The following is a 12,422-nucleotide window of genomic DNA, read 5'->3' as shown; positions in this document are numbered from 1 at the left end:
GTGTGTGTGTGTTTGTTTATATATACTTGGACAGTCCTTCCAGGACAGTGTGTGTGTTTGTTTATATATACTTGGACAGTCCCTCCAGGACAGTGTGTGTGTGTTTGTTTATATATACTTGGACAGTCCCTCCAGGACAGTGTGTGTGTTTGTTTATATATACTTGGACAGTCCCTCCAGGACAGTGTGTGTGTGTTTGTTTATATATACTTGGACAGTCCTTCCAGGACCGTGTGTGTGTTTGTTTATATATACTTGGACAGTCCCTCCAGGACAGTGTGTGTGTGTTTGTTTATATATACTTGGACAGTCCCTCCAGGACCGTGTGTGTGTTTGTTTATATATACTTGGACAGTCCCTCCAGGACAGTGTGTGTGTGTGTTTGTTTATGTATACTTGGACAGTCCCTCCAGGACTGTGTGTGTGTGTTTGTTTATATATACTTGGACAGTCCCTCCAGGACAGTGTGTGTGTGTGTTTGTTTATATGTACTTGGACAGTCCCTCCAGGACAGTGTGTGTGTGTGTTTGTTTATGTATACTTGGACAGTCCCTCCAGGACTGTGTGTGTGTGTGTGTGTTTGTTTATATATACTTGGACAGTCCCTCCAGGACAGTGTGTGTGTTTGTTTATATACTTGGACAGTCCCTCCAGGACAGTGTGTGTGTGTGTGTTTGTTTATGTATACTTGGACAGTCCCTCCAGGACTGTGTGTGTGTGTGTGTGTTTGTTTATATATACTTGGACAGTCCCTCCAGGACAGTGTGTGTGTGTGTTTGTTTATATATACTTGGACAGTCCTTCCAGGACAGTGTGTGTGTGTGTTTATATATACTTGGACAGTCCCTCCAGGACAGTGTGTGTGTGTGTTTGTTTATATATACTTGGACAGTCCTTCCAGGACAGTGTGTGTGTTTGTTTATATATACTTGGACAGTCCCTCCAGGACAGTGTGTGTGTGTGTTTGTTTATATATACTTGGACAGTCCTTCCAGGACAGCAGGCAGAAGAACAGATTTCTGAGCTTTCTTCAGGATCCTGAAGTAGATGAGGAAGACGATGTTGAGAGTCTCAGTGTGCTGATGAAGAGGAGACAGAGATGTTATTCTAATCTTTATCATTTCATCACATGACACAATAATAACAATAATAATAATAATAAAGACAAACACTGACCAGCTTTAGTTTCTTGTCTTTATTCTCTGAAGCTTCAGCCTCCAAAAGCTCCTTCTCCAGCTTCTCCTCCTCCTTCTTCCACTGAGAGAAACGTGTTTGTGTTGGTCAACGTCAACAACAACAACAACATCAACAACAACAACAAACAAACAGGTGATAAACAAACAAACAAACATACCTTCCTCTGCATCCTGGACAGACTCTTCTTCTTCTCTTTGTTGTTCATAAACTTCTTCTTCGGTGTCGTCGACTCGATGTCTTTCTTCATCTCCACTTCTTTGATCCTCAGACTGAGCAGTGACCTCAGCACCTGTGGGCAGAGCCTGTTAGTCAGTGTGTGTGTGTGTGTGTGTGTGAGAGGGTGCGCTTGATTCGTTTACCTCAGGTCTGATGTTGTAGCTCAGGCTCTTAACGACGCCCGAGATGACGCGCACTACGGCTAAAGAGGCCACGCCCACTTTGTCCTCCTGGAAGAGGTTCCTGAACGCATCACAGCACATGTCTGACACCTGAAAAACACAGAGACACCTGAACGCATCACGACACACATCTGACACCTGATAAAAACAGTCTGATATACAAAAACACAGTTATATATAATAAACTCAGTGATATATAATCACACAGTATATATGTGATATATAATAAACACAGTTATATATAATAAACTCAGTGATATATAATCACACAGTATATATGTGATATATAATAAACACAGTTATATGTGATATATAATAAACACAGTTATATGTGATATATAATAAAGCCTGACCTTGTGCTTGCTGTCGTTCATCAGAGGAACCAGAGCGACCACGATGTTGTTGTGGAAGTTAAAGTGAGGGAGAGCGAGCAGCAGCTCACACAGACACAGCACTGACACTTCTGCTAAACCTTCATAAGACTGAAGACCAACAACCTGACTGCGCTTCTTCTTCTGCTGCTTCCAGTCTGAGGACATGAGACAACATGAGGGAGGAGAGGACATGAGGAGACAACGAGTCAACATGCTGTGTTATTGTGTGTAGTAGTTGCATGTACTTGTGTGGATGTAGTAGTTGTGTGTAGTTGTGTAGATGCAGTCGTAGTTGTGTACCTTTGACTGTCTGTTCCAGCTCCTCCAGATAAAACTTGTACTGACTCACTAAACCTTCTTCAAACTCTCTGAGACGCTGAGTGTCCTTCTTCACCTGAGGAAGAGGACACATCATCATCATCATCATCATCATCACCACCATCAGAACCTTCATCACCACCATCAGAACCTTCATCACCATCATCTTCATCATCATCATCAGAACCTTCATCATCACCATCATCATCATCATCATCTTCATCATCATCACCATCAGAACCTTCATCATCACCATCAACATCATCACCATCACCATCATCATCATCAGAACCTTCATCATCATCATCACCATCATCATCATCATCACCATCATCATCAGAACCTTCATAATCATCACCACCATCATCTTCATCAACATCATCACCATCACCATCACCATCATCATCATCAGAACCTTCATCATCATCATCATCAGAACCTTCATAATCATCACCACCATCATCTTCATCTTCATCAACATCATCACCATCACCATCACCATCACCATCATCATCATCATCACCATCATCATCACCATCACCAGAACCTTCATCATCACCATCATCATCAGAACCTTCATCATCATCATCACCACCATCACCATCAGAACCTTCCCGTGTGTGTGTGTTACCTTGGAGCTCCTCTCCTCCTCAGTGAGGGGGCGTATCCTATAAGAGGGGGCGATGTCTTTGAAAACCTCCATGAGTGAAACCATCACCAGCTTCCTGACGCTCACGGCCACACTGGGGTCAGCCTCCATCAGCATGGCACGCAACTCCTTCAGACGCTTGATCTGTGACACACACACACACACACACACAGAGAACATTACACACACACACACAGAGAACATTACACACACTGGCCCTTTAACCCCCCCCCCCCCCCCCGGGGTCAAAGGTCACACTCACATTGCTGGTGGGGTCAGAGATGATGGCTGATGCCAGAGCAGCGATCTGCAGCTTCTTCTGCTTTAACTTCTCTGCTCTGAGTCGCTCTCTCTGCTCTGCTGTCAGCGCTGACACGTCCTGCAGCGCCCCCTCTGGACAGGAGGACACATTACAGCCATGTCACAGCCGTGTGTGTGTGTGTGTGTGTGTTGGACACTGTCATACCATCGTCTTCTTCCTCTGGCTCCACAGCCTCCTCTTCCTCCTCCTCCTCTTCCTCCTGTGGCTTCTTAACAACTTCACACAAACAAACACAAGTTTGTGTTTAACGTAGTTTCCGATCAGATGGATCAATGATGGATGAGCGATCAATACCTCTCTCCACGCTCTGTGGGATGACGCCCGTCTTGTCTTTGATTGGCAGCAGGTGAATCACCTCCTTCTCCTCCGTCTTCACCATCTTCCTCGGAATCTTCTCGTAGCTCCGGACGACCTCGGCGCTCCTCTTCTTCGCGCTGTGCACCGGCTCGCTGCCGCGAAACAAACGCACCCTCGGTCACGGTGTGTGTTTCTGTGTGTGTGTTTCTGTGTGCGTGTGTGTGTGTGTGCAGTTACCATGACGACAGGTCTCTGGTGATGAAGGACGCCTGACGAGCCATGATCGCCATCTGCTGCAGGTCGTCCTCGTCCATCATGTCCATGGGCAGAGTCTCCAGAAACTCCTCCTCCTCGTCATCGCGCTGCTCCTCTGTCAGAGACAAACGCAGCAGTGCATGATGGGAAAGGCGCTGGGTGGAGTCCACCGGGGACAGCGGTGACACTCAAACTCACCTGGCGTCTTCTTGTACGTCTCCAGGGGGCGTGGCGTCCTGATGATGGCGCCCTTCACCGCCTGCCGCAGCCTCTTCTGCTCCTTGCGTTGCTTCTTCGCCGTGTTTTGTTGCTTCAGCTGACGATTCTTCAGTTTGTTCTCCAGCTTCACGTTACTCGTCTTCAGCAGACGCCGGAACGTCGGCCGACGCTTCTTTGACCGTGGCTGAGGGGGAGGGGCAAACCAGAGAGAGGGGGAGGAGCCTCGTTAATGAGAGGAAACCACACAGGAAACAACAACAACAACAACAACGTAACTGATCAGAGACCATAGGAGACAACATGAGGAGACAACATTAGGAGAGGACACAAGGAGACAACATGAGGAGAGGACACGAGGAGACAACATGAGAGGACACGAGGAGACAACATGAGGAGACAACATGAGGTGAGGACACGAGGAGACAACATGAGGAGAGGACACGAGGAGACAACATGAGGAGACAACATGAGGTGAGGACACGAGGAGACAACATGAGGAGACAACATGAGGAGAGGACACGAGGAGACAACATGAGGAGACAACATGAGGTGAGGACACGAGTGGCAAACGAGAAAGGGGGAGGAGCCTCAATGAGAGGAAACCAAAGTAACAACAACGTAACTGATCACAGACCATAATAATCGATACATCTGATCAATAATCACTCTGTGGTTACAGATTAATCTTTACACACGTGCACGTCAGAGAGTGACAGTGATCGTGGTGAACAGAGCATTAATCACCATCTGTCACCATGGAAACGTTAAATTCACACATTTCTCTATGAGGTTTGTTTCCACAGTCACACAGTTAACGATCATCGGTGATTTAAATCCGCAGTTTTCTTTGTGAGGTTTAGTTTCACAGTTTTCACCGTGAACAGCAGCGTTTAACGTGTTTTAACGCCGTGATCCGTAAAGACGAAACTGTTAAATCCGCCGTTTTCTCGGTGAGGTTTGGTTCAGATTCACATGTTCACACGAACGCGGCTCTTTTCCGTTTCTCCTCGGTTAAAACTCACCGGGGCCATGGTGGCGCGAAGTCCCGCAGCTCAGGCCGAACCTCGGCGTCTGTGTCCGGGGACCGTGAAGAACCGAACACCGCGGAGTTCTGGTGTAAAGTTACGGTTTGTTTGCTCCACGCGTGTTGATGTGAGAAGCGCGAGGTCACAGCGAGACCCGGAAACAGTCTGCGGTGTGGAGAGAACAGCGCCACCAGCGGCGGGAGAACCGCAGACACTCTGTGAAAAACTACGATGAACTGCGTTTTTATTTTAGTTTGTTTATTTTTAGCGACACAAATAGAATAAAAAATCAATGAGAACATTTCTTAAATGAATGACTTATTTTTATTTTCTTAAAGTTCCGGTTATTTAATTGTATATATATGAATAAATGTTTCTTTGTGATTTCTGGATCTACTTTTATTTACTGATGCTTTAAAATTAAATTAAATGTCTGGAAACACTTTTGTACCCGTTTTATTTTTTTATTTATTTAAATCCTGAATAAAGTTTTGAAAAACCCCACAAACGTTTGTGCAGCTCCAGGGTCAGTGCTCTGCTGCCCTCCAGTGGTTCTACAATGTCACCGTCACCTGTTTTAAAGATTTTAAACATAAAGAGTTTCATATTAATCAATAAATCAATAAATTTTTGTTTAATTTATTAATTTTAATCTCTATTCAATAACGTTTGTCGTCATGTCATTTTATCTTTTGTCTTCTTATCTTTTATCTGATTCTATCTTATTTTATTTTGCACTATTTTATTGTTTTTATTGTTTTTAATTACTTTTATGTGTTTCCTCTTTATTTATTTATTTCTTGTAAAGCACTTTGGATCACCGAAAGGATTGTTGTAAAGGGCTGTATAAATAAAGTACATTTACATTTACTCAACTCAACTCAACTCAACTTTATTTATAGAGCGCTTTAGGCAGCTAAAGCTGGTACAAAGTGCTTAACAGTACAATAAATAAAACATGGCACATAAAACATAGGAGACAAAATAAAAACAATAAAACTATAAAACAGTAACAATGTTTAAATAATAAAAAAACAATAAAACTATAAAACAATAAAAATGTTTAAACAATAAAACACTAAAACAAGAGCAGAGTCTCATGCTGAGTTGAACGCAGAAGAATAAAAATGTGTTTTAAGATGAGTTTTAAAAATGGACAGTGAGGGGGCCTGTCTAATATGAAGCGGGAGGGCGTTCCAAAGTTTGGGACCGGCAATGGAGAAAGCTACATGTGACAAATGTCAACCATTCAGATGTCAACATTACAGTGGGCGGGGCTTAAACGTGTGTGGGTGTGGTCAGAGAGTAATGGCGTGTTCCAGTTGGGTGAGAGAAAAGTCGCATTTCCTCCTCAGAAGAGAAGAGTAAATCAGTCGTAAACTTAGAACTCTTTTATTTTCATTTGTTTGCTACGATGTTATCGCTAACAAAGGCTAACACTGGCTAACACTGGCTAACATTCGCTTGATCTTGCGACATCGTAAGATGAAATAATTTTACACAAATATTTTGTAATTTTTTTTATTGCAGTTCGGGATCGCCCCCCCCCCCACTTTGTTTTTATATTTATATATCCATGTGTGAGCTGGAGCTGCCGTTGCCTAGCAACAGTGTCGTCACAACGTTACCATGTGAAAACTCACTGTAACGTAAAGTCTGTGAGTTCACGTCTCCACGGCGACGGCTGAAGTTCATCGCTGGAAAATCAAACAGCCCTGCCCCCACAGGCTCACATGAGCTCTGATTGGCTAACACAAGTTCACTTAGTGCTCCGCCCCCAAACTGAAAAAATAAATTTTGTCTCTAAAAAAACAAATTAATTTAACGTAGTTTTTTTCTCGTGAAGCTCGTGACGACGAGCAGCGAGCGCGTTCAGGCGTAGCTGCACTTGTGCAGCTTCAGGTTGCGCTGGTCCGAGTATCTCTTCCCGCACTTGTCGCAGATGTACTGCTTGCCGCCGGCGTGGACGTGGCGCTTGTGCGTGCGCAGGTGACTGCCCTGACTGAAGGTCTTGCCGCAGACGTCGCAGGCGTACGGCTTCTCGCCCGTGTGGACGCGCTGGTGCAGCTTCAGGCTGTTGGCGTTGTTGAACTTCTTGTCGCAGAAGCCGCAGCAGAAGGGTTTGTCGGCGGAGTGCGTGCGGCCGTGTGCGATCAGGCTGCTCTGCTGGCTGAACGTCTTGCCGCACTCGCGGCAGCCGAACGGCCGCTCGCCGGTGTGGACGCGGCGGTGGATCTTCAGGTTCATGGACTGGCGGAAGCTCTTGCCGCAGAGGTCGCAGGTGAAAGGCCGCGCGCCGCTGTGGATCCTCTGGTGGTTCTTGAGGTTGACGGCGTGTCGGAACGTCTTGGGACACTCGTCGCACCTGAAGGGCTTCTGTCCGGTGTGGATGAGCTCGTGGCTCTTCAGCGTGACGGCGCGCGTGAAGCCTTTGCCGCAGACGCTGCACACGAAGAACTTGGCGCCGGTGTGCGTGTGGGCGTGGCGGTGCAGGTTCTGCACCAGGTTGAAGCGGCGGCCGCAGACCTCGCAGCTGTACGGCTTCTCGCCCGTGTGGACGACGGCGTGCGTCTTCAGCTGCGCCTGCTTGGTGAAACACTTGCCGCACTCGGCGCACTCGTGTGGCCGCTCGCCAGAATGCAGACGCGCGCGATTCTGCACGCTCTGCCTCAGGCCGAAGCTGCAGGTGAGCGGCTTCTCGCCGGCGTGGACGCCGTGAGGCGGGAGGGACTTCCAGGTCACGCCCTGCACTTCTGACTCCGGTGAATCTTCATCAGGAGGAAGAGGACGATCAGCTTCAACACGAGCTCCTGCAGAAGAAACAGCCTTCATCATCATCATCATCATCATCATCATCATCGTATAAAGATCAGATGAAAACCACAGTCAAAATCGCCGAGTCATGCTCGCTCACTCTCAGCGATGGCGCCCAGGTCGATGTTTCCGCGCTCGTCTTTGACGGTGAGCGCCGGCACAAATGGAGGCTCCGCCCTCTCCTTCTCCTGTTTGATCCTCAGTGGAGTCTGTAACACACGGAACTGCTGAGTCATGAGTCAGCAGCAGGTGAACAGCTGAGTCATCACAGGTGAACAGCTGAGTCGTACCTGAACAGCGCCGTTGTCAGCGTGGGTGTTTTGTGGGCGGAGTCCGTACGAGTGTTCCATCTCTGTGTGACGGACAGATCAGGTTTCACGTTAGCGTGACATCATCACCAGGCGTCACCGTCAGGGGGGCGGAGCCTGTGTACGTACCGACTTGTGCCTTGTTGAGGACGTTGAGGACGCTGGTGTGAGGTCTTCTGCCGCTCCTGGTTACCTGCAGCGCCCCCTGCTGCTGGGCTTCATCCACGATGTTCATGAGCTTCCCCAGAGCTTCGTTCCCTAACGTCTCCATGATGGAGGCAAACAGCACCTGAGGTCAGAGGTCAGAGGTCACAGATTGTGAACTTTAACAAAAGTTATCACAAAACTACTACATGATGATAAATAATAAACATGAAGTAACGTGTAAAACACATCATTAAATACGTGATATTTTTAAACTTTAATTTAAAACTTCTCAGAATCTTGTTTTTAAACTGGGTATAAATAAAGTTTTTGAATTGAATTCCACACGTTTCACTCTTTAAACGTGTATAAAGTAAATCTCTGTGAATTAAAGAGCACAGATGTGATTTTTAAACATGTTAAACTCGTTATTTTAACCCCGGCTCCTCACCATCTTCTCCCGGCTCTCCGCCCTCCCTCTGGCCGGCAGAGGCGGCTCCTCTTCGGTCCGGACCTCCAGGCTGAAGAAGAAGTCCGGTCCGTCCTCCAGCAGCTTCTTCAGCTGAGCCACGGCGGCGTGGACCAGAGACTCCATGACGGAGGACAGCTGCGTGTGCAGAGACACGGACACGGAGGTCATTCCGCCCGCTGACAGCCGCCGCTGCTCCCGCTGAACCTCCGCTCGCCCCGGTGAAGCTTCTCCAGAGCCGCCGGAAGCATCTGCCGAAGCCCGGGACTTTAAATCAATCACGGGGGAAAGAACCAACGAGCCCGAACCTGCGCTGCACACAGGAGGGTAGCGTTTGTTTTACTTCCGGGAGTGACCGGAAACACTTTCTACGGAAGCCGACAGAGAACGAAGGAGACGCGGTCAGAGGTGAGAGACTTTACTGCTGCCAGGTTTATCTTATAAAACACGTGAAGGAACATTTAATTAAAACATTTAAACTTAAAGTAAAGTAACAGACGCTCGTTCTCACCAAACCTCAGTCAAAAATCTGCTCATTTGAACTCGCTTTGTTTTGTTTTCTCGGCCGTGAAACTGGAGCAAGTGTCATTAAAACACGTTTCCACGTGATCACGTCACAGTGACGTCATGGTGGAATGTTTTTTTAATTCTGTAATGACTGTGTCACACCTGTAGATGTCGCCTGTTAATCAGCGTCAGGTGTTTGTTATAACAGCCTTTATACGGAGTTTATTCTGTATTTACGTTAAAATATGAGACGCTGCTGAATGAAATACGAGCCGAATTAATCAGTAACATCGTAAAAGTCAATAGCATTAATAAAAATAACCATCACTGTGTGAATGTACGTGTACAGTTTACAAAGAGGAAAAAATCTTCATTTTTCCAATGAGGGTTCAGTATTGTATTCTCCTCACTGAGTCCTGGGTGGTGAATCAGACATTATTAATCGATCTGATGCCTGATCTATCGATTTTATGTATTGATGATTAATCCAAATAGCACATCATTGAATTGAATGTAAATCTATAAATATATAGTTGGACTGACACTTCCTGTCCTCCTCCAGTCTTTGTGCTAAGCTAAGCTAAGCTAAGCTAAGCTAACAGTTTCCTTCCCTGTAACTTGTGTATAGGTGGCAGAACCACTTCAGTCCGGATCAGTCATGTTGAGTCTGAGGACTGTGATTGGACGACTGTTGAGTCGCAACTGTTCTGGTTTTGTCTCCAGGATGAGGTGTGGACACACACACACACACACACACACTCACACTCACACTCACACACACTCTCATACACACACTCACGCTCACACACTCACACACTCACACACACACACACAAACACACACTCACACACACACACACACACACCCTCACACACACACACTCACACACTCACACACTCACACTCACACACACTCTCATACACACACTCACGCTCACACACTCACACACTCACACACTCACACACACACACACAAACACACACTCACACACACACTCACACACACACACACACACACCCTCACACACACACACTCACACACTGACGTCCTCTCAGGTTTGTGAACAGACTGAAGGAGGACGACTCAGCGTGTTTGGCGGCGCTGCAGAGAGGTCACGTCTTCCTGTTCCACGGTCTGCGTCCTCTGCTGCGGCGCTCAGAGAGAGGAACCCTCAGAACCGCAGCGTTTGACAGCTCAGGTACAGAACCCAGCAGAACCTCAGGATCCTCACAGAACCTCAGGTTGAGAACCTCTGCCTCATGTTCCAGATGTGCAGTCGATGCTGGAGCGACTCGGCGCAGACAGATCTTTGCTGAAGGAGTCGGTTCTGATTGGCTGTTCTGAGCAGAACCAGGCTCAGTTCTGTTTGGATGTCGGTAAGAACATGTTTATTAAATGACCTGCAGGGTTCTGCAGGTTCTGAGCTCATGTTCTGCTCTGTGTTTCAGGAGAACTGGACCAGGCAGCTGTAGAAGAAGAGTGTGACGCAAACTTTATTGACCTCAGGAAATCCTTCTTCTTGCTGACTGGAGCAGAGGTTCCTCTAGTGACCAAGGTCAGGAACTGCAACCAGACACAAAGTCAAATGATTGGACTATCTGTTGTGACCCTGGTCCTGGTCCTGGTCCTGGTCTGTCCCACAGGGTCAGGCTCTTCTGCGCTGGCATCAGAGCAGTGGGTTCTGCAGCGCCACAGGTGAACCGACCCAACGCAACCAGGCAGGAAGTCAGAGAGTCGGCAGCAGCAGAGGCATCGTCTACTATCCCAAGGTAATCCTGATCCAGACCTGATCCAGACCTGATCCAGACCTGATCCAGACCTGATCCAGACCTGATCCAGACCTGGTCTCACAGGCGTCTCACAGGCGTCTCAGGCATCTCACAGGCGTCTCACAGGCGTCTCACAGGCGTCTCAGGCCTCTCAGGCGACTCACAGGCGTCTCACAGGTGTCCCCTCATGTCCACTGTAGATGTCTCCTGTGGTCATTGTCCTGGTGTCTGATGGGAGACGGTGTTTGTTGGCTCGACAGTCGTCCTTCCCTCAGGGCATGTACAGCGCTCTGGCAGGTTTCTGTGACATGGGTTAGTCACCTGCTAACTAACTAACTAACTAACTCACCTGTCAGCTGGTCTGTTGTCCCTGTAACTAACCCACCTGTCCATGCTTGTCCCAGGTGAGTCCCTGGAGGAGACCCTGTACAGGGAGGTGGCAGAGGAGGTGGGTTTAGAGGTTCAGAGCGCCTCCTACAGCTCCTCTCAACACTGGCCTTTTCCTCACAGCTCGTTCATGCTGGCCTGCCACGCCTTTGTTAGCCCCGCCCACACTCAGGTGAGCTCACGCACACACACACACACACACACACACACACACACACGCACACACACGCACACACACGCACACACACGCACACACACGCACACACACGCCTGAGTCCTTTTCTGTCCAGATGGACGTGGACCACATGGAGCTGGAGGACGCTCGATGGTTCAGTCTGGAGGAGATCACCTGTGCTCTTCAGGTCAAGGCTCCGCCCACAAGAGGAGACCCGCCCCTCTTCTGGCTCCCGCCGAAACACGCCATCGCTAACCGCCTCATCACTGAGTGGGTGGAGACGCAGCGACGCGGCGAGAGCAGAGGGTGACATCAGAGGTCAAGGGTCACCAGAGGATCACAGAGCGAAACACACTAAGCATCATGGAAACTGTATTTCTTTTAAAAGGACTGTCAGTGATCAGAGTAAGAATTGATCTGTGATTGCTTTAACAAACTAACTGTAATTAAAGTTTTATGGAGGACTGAAAGTGCCTCAATTAAATAGATAAATACACCATTACATAATTAATTAAATGTGTCATAAATAATTAAATAAATAAATACACATTAAATAATTAATTAAATGTGTCATGAAATGAATAAATACACCATTAAATGTGTCATAAAATAATCAAATAAATAAATACACCATTAAATAATTAATTAAATGTGTCTTTAAATAATTAAATAAATAAATACACCATTAAATAATTAATTAAATGTGTCATTAGTTAATTAAATGTGTCATTAATTAATTAAAATGCCAATTCATTTTATGTCAAAAATATATATAATTATTTCACTAATTAATAA

The 12,422-nt window shown here is 46.9% G+C and overlaps 3 protein-coding genes across 4 annotated transcripts in view; 1 reads left to right on the top strand and 2 right to left on the bottom strand.

The window, feature by feature from the left end:
• Nucleotides 1-5,189, bottom strand: part of noc3l (NOC3-like DNA replication regulator) — an 8,973-nt gene extending 3,784 nt beyond the window's left edge. Inside the window, exons 1-13 of the mRNA XM_083904558.1 lie at nt 5,052-5,189; nt 4,009-4,213; nt 3,793-3,925; nt 3,553-3,707; nt 3,403-3,474; nt 3,199-3,329; nt 2,919-3,080; nt 2,270-2,363; nt 1,949-2,124; nt 1,557-1,685; nt 1,355-1,486; nt 1,177-1,257; nt 979-1,079 (exon numbers count right to left, since the gene is read on the bottom strand). Coding sequence (XP_083760684.1) covers nt 979-1,079; nt 1,177-1,257; nt 1,355-1,486; nt 1,557-1,685; nt 1,949-2,124; nt 2,270-2,363; nt 2,919-3,080; nt 3,199-3,329; nt 3,403-3,474; nt 3,553-3,707; nt 3,793-3,925; nt 4,009-4,213; nt 5,052-5,060 — 1,580 coding nt within the window. The 5' untranslated portion in view covers nt 5,061-5,189. The remainder of the gene's footprint in view (nt 1-978; nt 1,080-1,176; nt 1,258-1,354; nt 1,487-1,556; nt 1,686-1,948; nt 2,125-2,269; nt 2,364-2,918; nt 3,081-3,198; nt 3,330-3,402; nt 3,475-3,552; nt 3,708-3,792; nt 3,926-4,008; nt 4,214-5,051) is intronic.
• Nucleotides 5,190-6,674: 1,485 nt separating this feature from the next.
• On the bottom strand, nt 6,675-9,051 carry LOC310939734 (uncharacterized protein). Its single transcript, XM_083904564.1, has 5 exons — nt 8,772-9,051; nt 8,306-8,465; nt 8,159-8,220; nt 7,969-8,077; nt 6,675-7,864 (listed from the first exon to the last, which is right to left on the bottom strand). Exons 1-5 carry the CDS (start codon nt 8,958-8,960, stop codon nt 6,927-6,929), a joined length of 1,458 nt encoding a protein of 485 aa, XP_083760690.1. The 5' UTR covers nt 8,961-9,051; the 3' UTR covers nt 6,675-6,926.
• Nucleotides 9,052-9,166: 115 nt separating this feature from the next.
• On the top strand, nt 9,167-12,246 carry nudt13 (nudix (nucleoside diphosphate linked moiety X)-type motif 13). 2 transcript variants are annotated; one of them, XM_083904573.1, is made up of 9 exons: nt 9,167-9,197; nt 9,925-10,025; nt 10,352-10,494; nt 10,565-10,672; nt 10,745-10,851; nt 10,940-11,065; nt 11,266-11,377; nt 11,470-11,624; nt 11,764-12,246. In XM_083904573.1, the coding sequence occupies exons 2-9, from the start codon at nt 9,955-9,957 to the stop codon at nt 11,935-11,937; spliced, it is 996 nt and encodes a 331-aa protein (XP_083760699.1). In that variant the 5' UTR covers nt 9,167-9,197; nt 9,925-9,954; the 3' UTR covers nt 11,938-12,246. The 2 variants fall into 2 exon arrangements, with proteins under 2 accessions (XP_083760699.1, XP_083760698.1); XM_083904572.1 differs by having other exon boundaries at nt 11,743-12,246.
• Nucleotides 12,247-12,422: the final 176 nt, after the last annotated feature.

The sequence above is a fragment of the Microchirus variegatus genome, assembly GCF_963457635.1.
Source record: "Microchirus variegatus genome assembly, chromosome: 18".
Classification (NCBI taxonomy): domain Eukaryota; kingdom Metazoa; phylum Chordata; class Actinopteri; order Pleuronectiformes; family Soleidae; genus Microchirus; species Microchirus variegatus.
The sequence above is the reverse complement of the archived record's forward strand: the minus strand, read 5'-3'. Positions and strand labels throughout refer to the sequence as shown.

Excerpts from the sequence above, each read along its gene's own strand:
- LOC310939734 (XM_083904564.1), bottom strand. The coding sequence starts at position 8,960 with ATGACCTCCGTGTCCGTGTCTCTGCACACGCAGCTGTCCTCCGTCATG. Across the intron at positions 8,221-8,305 it reads CCTCAACAAGGCACAAGTCG|AGATGGAACACTCGTACGGA; the intron begins GTACGTACACAG and ends TCCGTCACACAG. Across the intron at positions 8,078-8,158 it reads CTGACAACGGCGCTGTTCAG|ACTCCACTGAGGATCAAACA; the intron begins GTACGACTCAGC and ends CGTGTGTTACAG.
- nudt13 (XM_083904572.1), top strand. The coding sequence starts at position 9,955 with ATGTTGAGTCTGAGGACTGTGATTGGACGACTGTTGAGTCGCAACTGT. Across the intron at positions 10,673-10,744 it reads TCAGTTCTGTTTGGATGTCG|GAGAACTGGACCAGGCAGCT; the intron begins GTAAGAACATGT and ends TCTGTGTTTCAG. Across the intron at positions 11,378-11,469 it reads GGCAGGTTTCTGTGACATGG|GTGAGTCCCTGGAGGAGACC; the intron begins GTTAGTCACCTG and ends TGCTTGTCCCAG.